Source organism: Argentina silus, assembly GCF_951799395.1.
Source record: "Argentina silus genome assembly, chromosome: 3".
NCBI classification, from domain to species: Eukaryota; Metazoa; Chordata; class Actinopteri; order Argentiniformes; family Argentinidae; genus Argentina; species Argentina silus.
The window spans coordinates 803,275-811,967 of NC_139657.1; the positions used below are offsets into that span (position 1 = coordinate 803,275).

An 8,693-nucleotide genomic window follows, 5' to 3' on the forward strand; every position below is an offset into this window, starting at 1 on the left:
CCACGCCCCCTTTGAGACCAACGACCTTCAGGGTTCAGTCAGAGGTCAGAGGTCAAATCTCAAAAGTCTCTCCTAAATTCCTGGCCTCCTCTCTCCTCCTCACCTCCTTCTCCAAGCACGTCCATTGGAGGGGGCGGAACTAAGGGGCGGAACTCCAGCGGTTCACCTCCAATGAGATGAGAGAAGGAGTTGAGGCTCGAGGAGGTGAAGAATGGAGGGAAGACTTGTGAGATTTGGTGAGAGAGACAGGGTGAAGGCCAGATAATATAAATAAATAAATAATATAACAAACTGGATGAGGTTAAGGAATGTTCATGTTTGCACCGAAAGTTCCATGACAACGGTATTCGGTTCCATGGCAACGGTATTCAGTTCCATAGCAACAGTATTCAGTTCCATGACAACAGTATTCAGTTCCATGACAACGGTGTTCTGATTGGAAAAAGACAGCCTCTGCTGTCTTCTTCATGCCATGATGTCACTGCTCATCTCTGATTGGTCCACTGGGCTTTCATGACCTCAATAAACTGGCTTCAACACACCACCCCTAAAAACAGCCTGTCCCTCTTTGATGATGTCATATAGAATGTGCCAATGGCTTGTTTTGAACAGGGACGGTTAATTAATTACATTCATCTTTCAGTTTTTAATATCAATGTGATGAGGATATCCAATCACCTTCCTCCATCCCCACTATTGGTTCCTGTTAAGTTAAGAGTTAGCCAGTTGTGTTTCCATTCTGCAGTTTGTGACATACGGACTGAGTCGTGATTGGCTGACTGCTGAGCTGGAGGGGCGGGACTTCCTGCTGCCACACACACACACACACACACACACACACACACACACACACACACACACACACACACACACACACACACACACACACACACACACACACAGCACGATGACCAGTATTCACCTGGGGCTCATGTCCTTATTAGATAATCCAGTTGCTACCAAACATTTGCAAGCAAGTGTGTGTGTGTGTGTGTGTGTGTGTGTGTGTGTGTGTGTGTGTGTGTGTGTGTGTGTGTGTGTGTGTGTGTGTGTGTCTATTCTAGCACCTCACATCCTTCTTAGATATCCCCCCAATGTCTCTCCAACAGCGCCATCTGCTGTACAGGTAAGGTATGGTTGGTTGAATGAACAGCAACAACCAGGGTCTTGTTGTGAGGTCTCCCCTAGCAACCCCAGACGCTCTGCCATTGGTTCATGAGTTAAACAGCTTGACAGTGTGTGTGTGTGTGTGTGTGTGTGTGTGTGTGTGTGTGTGTGTGTGGGTGAACCTGCCATAGAGGGAGGGAACCAGCCTTAGAGGGGGTGAACCTGCCTTAGAGGGAGGGAACCTGCCTTAGAGGGAGGGAACCTGCCTTAGAGGGGGTGAACCAGCCTTAGAGGGGGTAAACCTGCCTTAGAGGGAGTGAATTGACTGAGTAAAGTATTTGACATGATTAGGTTTGTTACTGAGCTTCACAGTAAAGGTAGAGGTCAAACTCCTCTCAGGTCCAGTGGGGTTGTCATGAAACGTCCAGTTCATCACAAGTCATTTGTCTGCTTTAGTTTTGACATCAGTCAACAAACAGGCTTCTCTCATAGTGGGCCACTTCCTGCTAGATTTACCACTTAGATCAACACATGTAGATTATTCAATGACCTGTTGGCTTAAAACAGACAGGCAGACACAAAGGAAGAACTCTGACACACATTTCTCAATCTGAAGATTTACTTTAATGTTTATTGAAGATACAGGACAATTCAGGTTATTTTTTAATCTCACATTCCAGTAGCTAATTAGAAGGAGGAAGTGTCTTCTTTTAGGTCTATACTCCAACAGTTTGGATTTTATTCGCTGTTTTCTTTTTTCAGATTAGTTTCACCATTTAGAAATTACAACCCTTATTATACATACAGTGCCCTGTGTAAGTAATGGGACAGTGCCCTGTGTAAGTAATGGGACAGTGCCCTGTGTAAGTAATGGGACAGTGCCCTGTGTAAGTAATGGGACAGTGAACCTTTTTTCTACTTTTGGCTTGATTTTAAATCCTTCCCCGAGGCTATTGAACATCTCTCATCAGTCTTATTAAACATGTCTACCTGACAGAGAAGGACCCTGGACCCCTAGACTCTAGAGACACTTAGATCTGAAAGGTGATAGGATAGGTCTAAGCACGATGGGTGTGGCTCCACCTGCCCTCTGATAGGCTAGGTTACACCTGTCCAACCCTTTCAGGTGCAGACAAGTGAACAAGGAGTAGAGGCCAGGGGTTGTTTCTGGACATGGCCAAGGACTACAACCAACATGTGTTTCCCTAGTGGAGTGCTACATTGATGCAGTTTTCTAATGTGATGTTAAATAGTGTTGATAAATAATGAACAGAATAGCACAATTCTTTTTATATTTTCCATATTATTAATATAGATTCATTTATATCATCTTTAGATTTGTTTTAATAGTTTTGTAATCGTTCCGCTCCCTGTTTATTCTCTGTTAAACGTTCCGAGCAGAAAAAGAAGAGTGAAACTCCCAGTGATGATGTCATCAACAGACGACAGTGTTGTGTTGTCAGAGCAGAGTTTTCATGCTGTGGCCGCAGTCCGATCCTCCCGGAGAGACGATCAATGAAGCATCGCATCGCAGGTGAGGAAAATGAATATACTAGCCCGATGAATAACTTTAACTGTGCGAAGTTCAATTCATATCTGCAGATTGTCACGTTGCATTCTATTTCGTCCTTCTGTGACCTGTTGTATTGTAGTGTGGGGTCCGCTGGGGGTGATCAGCCCGTCTGTTCCCCTTGTATGTTCACATCGCTTGTATGTTCACATCGCTTGTATGTTCACCTCGCTTGTATGTTCACATCGCTTGTATGTTCACCTCGCTTGTATGTTCACATCGCTTGTATGTTCACCTCGCTTGTATGTTCACATCGCTTGTATGTTCACATCGCTTGTATGTTCACATCGCTTGTATGTTCACATCGCTTGTATGTTCACATCGCTTGTATGTTCACATCGCTTGTACCGGGACGGAGAAAGTAGATTTCGCGAGGAGGTGCTGTCTACATTCTGTGAGGCGGTGAGGGGGGTGAAGGGGGGTGAGGGGGGTGAAGGGGGTGAGGGGGGTGAGGGGGGTGAGGGGCTCTCTACCCAGCGAAAATGTTGCCTATCACCTGTTAAACAAACAATTCTGGTGTCTTTTGATGGTAGAATAACGTAGTGGTTACTGCGAGTGAAAAGCATGAAATGATCGGGTCTCAGGTAAATGACGCTAGTTCTACAGCTGATTTACCCGAAAAACAGCTCTGATCTCGAAAGCGCTGCATATGTCAGTATATCAATCTCAACGAACCCAAACCTGCTCTACAATCTACACACAGTGATCGTGTGAGAGAGCAACGTAATGCGAGATGGAATAAGGTGAACACCGCGCATTTTGCCTGACACCTGTTAAACAAGTAGTTGTGGTTATCCCCCCTCCCTTCCTACGGCCGTTGGGCTGGAAAATGTTGCCACACCTGGCAACCCTGGCCATTTGAACCACACACAAACATCTCTTTCCACCCACACTGGCTAAAAACAACCAAACGCCGATTTATGACAAAAAAAACAACTTAAAAGGTGACAGTTTGTGGAAGTGTGCACGTTTGTTTAATTTCGTAATAATAACTTCATTTGAGAAAACAGTTTGAACATTTTTACATTTATGGCATTTAGCAGACGCCTTTATCCAAAGCGACTTACAACAAATACATTGAACACACAATAACAAAGATGCCTCTACATGACAAATCTTTAATCTCTTCATTCTTGATTTAAGTACATAATTATGGACAAGGAACAGTAAATACATGGAATCTACACGTTCCGGTTTCAAAATATGATCTCCATGGTATGGCTTCAAGTGAGTCCCCTGGAATGTGTTTCTGCTCCCCACATATTTCTTGCCACGTTGCCAGTCCTAAATCGACAAAGCTGGTGTTTCTGAGAATTAGCTGAGAGATTTAAGGTTGCATGAGGAAAAATCACTCATCAAAAGCAAAACGCTTGATCAGCTTTGCTCCACACTCCAGAAGCGCGGATCCAAATTTACTGAGGTCAAAGTTCAAAGAATAATGTCTTTTAGGAGACCATTTAAATGGTCAAGTTGACTGGTCCTCCTGGAAGCTGGTTTTACAACCCTGCTATTGAATTACTAATAACCTGAATTATATAGGTTTATATAGGTTAACAGCCTTACTGTTTAAAAAAAACAAGTTGGCCTGTGCTTCCCAGCTAGTTGGTTAATGACAAATAAATATACATTTTCCGTTTTATTATCTATGTTGATCAATCAGAATATCAATACATCCATTAATATTCCAACCCTCAGCCTCAGACTGCCCTTCCTCTGCTACCTCTGTCCCTCTGTCCCTCCAGAGCCTTCTGCTACCTCTGTACCCAATACCCACCACCCCAATACCCACCACCTCAATACCCACCACCCCAATACCCACCACCTCAATACCCACCACCTCAATACCCACCACCTCAATACCACCCCAATACCCACCACCCCAATACCCACCACCTCAATACCCACCACCTCAATACCACCCCAATACCCACCACCTCAATACCCACCACCCCAATACCCACCACCTCAATACCACCCCAATACTCACCACCTCAATACCACCCCAATACCTCCTGGTTTAATTGTCTACCATCTGGCGGAATGGTGTACATGTTTACGAATCCTTCCAAATTCAAAAGCATTGGATTGGTGCTGGCATGAGACTCCACCATGTTGCTTAGACCAGTCTATTTCTTTTAAACCCATGAGGGGGAGGGTAGAGTGCACCATTCAGCCAGAGGGGTAGAGAATCAGACCGCAGCCCAGTCAATGTGAAAGACGCTTTACAATAACAATTCATAGTAGTGCATATCCTCTGTTAGGTGTTTGGTAATCTGAATGTTTGTGAAATTTACTCTCCACTGTTTGTGCCTCTTCATTTGTTTACACGACACAGATCCACCTCACAGCCCAGCTACCATGTCTGAACCCAAGTCCACAGAGTCCCTGGGTTCTGGCTGTGGTTCTCCAGTCCAGACAAGCACACAGCAGGGTCCAGAGATGGTGGCAGTGAAGCTGGAGGACTGCAGTCAAACACTGGAACACAATGTGGTAGTGAAAGAGGAGGAGGAGGAGGAAGTGATGGTGAAAGAAGAAGAGGAAGGAGGAGAGGATGTAGAGGAGAACAGTAGTGAGTTGGATGCTAAGTTCATGAATTTGGCCAATATTAAAATTGGAATTATTGTACAACCTAGTCAGTGCTCTATGGTGTTAACATGAAACATGAAACGTTAAATAAATAGAGAAAGCCTAGCTAGGCTAGAGAGATGAGGCATGGAAACAAGCAGGGTGCTACAGGAGTAGAGCCATGCTGCTGAGACTCTGCTGCCCTTCAATCCACTAGTTGATTAATCTAACTCATCCATACAGTGAACCACTGAAACAGTCAATGCTTGGTTAGTCTGACAGTGCCTCTTTGGTCTCTTCCATTGTGGGATTGATGAATCTCTCTTGAACTCTGTGTTCAGTCATGGTGTTCTGCAGACCCCAGAGATGTTGTTACTTCTGGAACTGCTGAGCCCATGGAAGCACTACTTGTTGCTCTCATGTTGTTATAATCCTGTATATGTTGCTATTCTTACAGGAGAGAGCTCCAACCCAGGCTCAGACAGCGAGCCCAGCTCCACCGCATCAGGAAACCATAAACAACACAGACAGAGGAGCTCAAGACGGAAGAATCACCACTGCATGGACTGCTTCAGTAGTTTCTATGAGCCAGAGGATTTGAGAAGTCACACCTGCAGACCCCGTCACTGTTTAGATTGCAGTGAGAGTTTCATTTGTCCAACACACCTTAAATCACCCCCACAGGCTCACCCTTGCCTTCAGTGTTCAAAGAGTTTTGGTTATAAGAGTCTCCTAAAGAGGCATCAGAGAATACACACAGGAGAGAGGTCATATCACTGCTCCCAGTGTGGGAAGAGTTTCAAACAGGCAGAGGCCTTACAGACACATCAGAGTAAACACACAGGGGAGAGACCATACAACTGCTCCGAGTGTGGGAAGAACTTTAGTCACACTAGCAGCCTAAAAAGGCATCAGAGGATACACACAGGAGAGAGGCCATACCACTGCTCCCAGTGCGGGAAGAGTTTCAATCATCCTAGCAACCTACAGACACACACAAAGACACACACAGGATACACACACAGGCCGTACCACTGCTCCCAGTGTGGGAAGAGTTTCGGTCGTCTTGGAGACCTGAAGACACATCAGAGGATACACACAGGAGAGAGACCATACCACTGCTCCCAGTGTGGAAAGACTTTCAATTACTCTTGCACCCTAAAGACACATCAGAGAATACACTCAGGAGAGAGGCCGTACCCATGCTCCCAATGTGGGAAGAGTTTCAGTCGCAGAGGAGACCTAAAGACACATCAGAGAAAACACACAGGAGAGAGACCATACCACTGCTCCCAGTGTGGGAAGAGTTTCAATCTCTCTAGCACCTTAAAGGATCATCAGAGGATACACACAGGAGAGAGGCCATACCACTGCTCCCAGTGTGGGAAGAGTTTCACTCAATTAGGAAACCTGAAGACGCATCAGAGAATACACACAGATGAGAGGCCATTCCACTGTTCCCAGTGTGACAAGAGTTTCAAACATGTTCACAGCCTAAAGACACATCAGAGAATACACAAAGGAGAGACAGGTCATAACTCTGCTCCCGCTGTGGGAAGACTTTCAGTCACTCTGGCACCCTAAAGGAGCGTCAGAGAATACACACAGGTCAGACCACTGCTCCCAGTGTGGGGAGACTTTCACTACCAGTGCTGTTGATGCATCGAAGAGCATCATGGTCCAGACATCGTCAAATTTCCATTGTCCCTGGTATTAGAAAGAAGACGTGTCTTGTACAATATCTGTCATCAACAAAGAGTAAAAACCCTTTGTGGTTGCAGAACAATGCTCTAATGGATTGTGTGTTTGACATCATTAGAAGCATTGTAATAACCATGCTGTATGTACTGTAATAACCATGCTGTATATACTGTAATAACTGTAGTCATTGTAAGAGTCGGGATTGTAGGAATCCACTTTTTCCACTCAAAATAAAGAATGTGAAACGGACACCTGTGTCTTATTAATTGGGATAAATCAAATGACTACTTTAGCATTTATTCAATACTCAATTAATGTTCGAGCAATAATTGACAGAAAGAAAAACTTGCAAGGAGGCAGCAACAACATTCCCAACATTCCCGGGTGAAAATAGAATAGTTGTTTACTGGAAGCCACAGCTTCCAAAGACTCTCAGACGAAAACTTGAACATTCATTTGTTTTTACTGAAAAGTCCTTCTAAAACATGTGTGTGGAGAGGAGAGATACCTAATTCATGGAACTTAGTCCTGTGACACTTGTATCTCACCCAGGGGCCATCGTTGTCTGAATTCCCCACCTGTCTTATGTTCTCAGAACATGGCTTCTGACACACAAGGCTCTACTTAATAACACGTTACACAGCCAGTGTTAGTTGTCCCTGAGCGCCCCCTAGGGACAGAACTTCAGGTTCAACTACAGGAGAACAAGCTGGAGCACTGACACCGGCTCTCAACACAGAGTGGAGGCGTTTCAGATTAGTTTCTCATAAGTTCCTTGATTGTTGTTGTTATCAAATCCTAATTGTCTGTATCATCTGTTTGCATCCAGACAGAAATACATACCCCACCAGACAGAAATACATACCCCACCAGACAGAAATACTTACAACTGATTGATTGATTGATTGATTGACGCTTGCCTGAGAGAGAGAAGAAAAATAGTTTGTGTGTGTGTGTGTGTGTGCGTGCGTGCATATTTGTGTGTTATTAGTTGAGTTTTGTGTCTGTTGATTCCTCTGTGTCTGTCGTGAGAAAGGCTCTGGCCTAAATGTCAACTCTCTCCTGCTCAACATTGCTGGGTTTGGAATAAAGATAGTTTTTTTGCCCTCCAGTCTTCATCAAAGGAAAGGTTGCAGAATTAGGTTGCTGTTAAACACTCAGATTTGTTTTCATCCATCCAAGTAAAGATCTCAATGTGACGTATCTCTCTACATTTGTATCTGAGAAGGTTTAATATTTTGATGACGAAACGGGTATTATGGGTATACAATTGTCAATAATATAAAAATAAAATTGCCAAAAGATATGTATATTATTGAATATAAGTGATTATATTTTCAATAAAGACAGCACAGACTAACAGTTAACAGAGAAAATAGTTCCAGTTTTGATAAAATGGATTATAGAGAATGTAATTGTTTGATGTTCATTCGAATGCACATCAGAAAATCCTTTCAAGCGTAACTCACAACAAAACTGTGTTTGAAGGCAAGATTTTATTGTATGTGCATTAATTATTATTATTATTATTATTATTTTATTATTTATTTATTTTTTACTTTGTGGCCAGGTGTCTTTTGTAAAAGAGAGCACTGATCTCAATAAGACCAACCTGGTCAAATAAAGCCTAAATAAAATAAAATCAGAATCAGAATTATTTTATTTGGTCAGGTATATTTGCACATACAGGAAATTGATTTGGTGAGGTTGGTGCATGGGACATAAAAAACAAATAGCATATATTGACAAG

General features: G+C 43.5%; 2 protein-coding genes across 2 annotated transcripts in view; both read left to right on the forward strand.

Moving 5' to 3' along the window:
* LOC310801579 (C-signal-like) overlaps window positions 1–124 on the forward strand; it is a gene marked incomplete at its 5' end in the record, with an annotated part of 2,835 nt that extends 2,711 nt beyond the window's left edge. Inside the window, one exon of the mRNA XM_083665645.1 lies at window positions 1–124. This exon is cut by the window's left edge and continues 170 nt beyond it.
* A 5,073-nt stretch (window positions 125–5,197) lies between these two features.
* On the forward strand, window positions 5,198–7,186 carry LOC310801580 (uncharacterized protein; the record flags this gene model as incomplete). Its single annotated transcript, XM_083665646.1, has 2 exons — window positions 5,198–5,246; window positions 5,700–7,186. 2 exons carry the CDS (start codon window positions 5,198–5,200, stop codon window positions 6,824–6,826), a joined length of 1,176 nt encoding a protein of 391 aa, XP_083521772.1. The 3' UTR covers window positions 6,827–7,186.
* Between the last annotated feature and the right edge of the window lie 1,507 nt (window positions 7,187–8,693).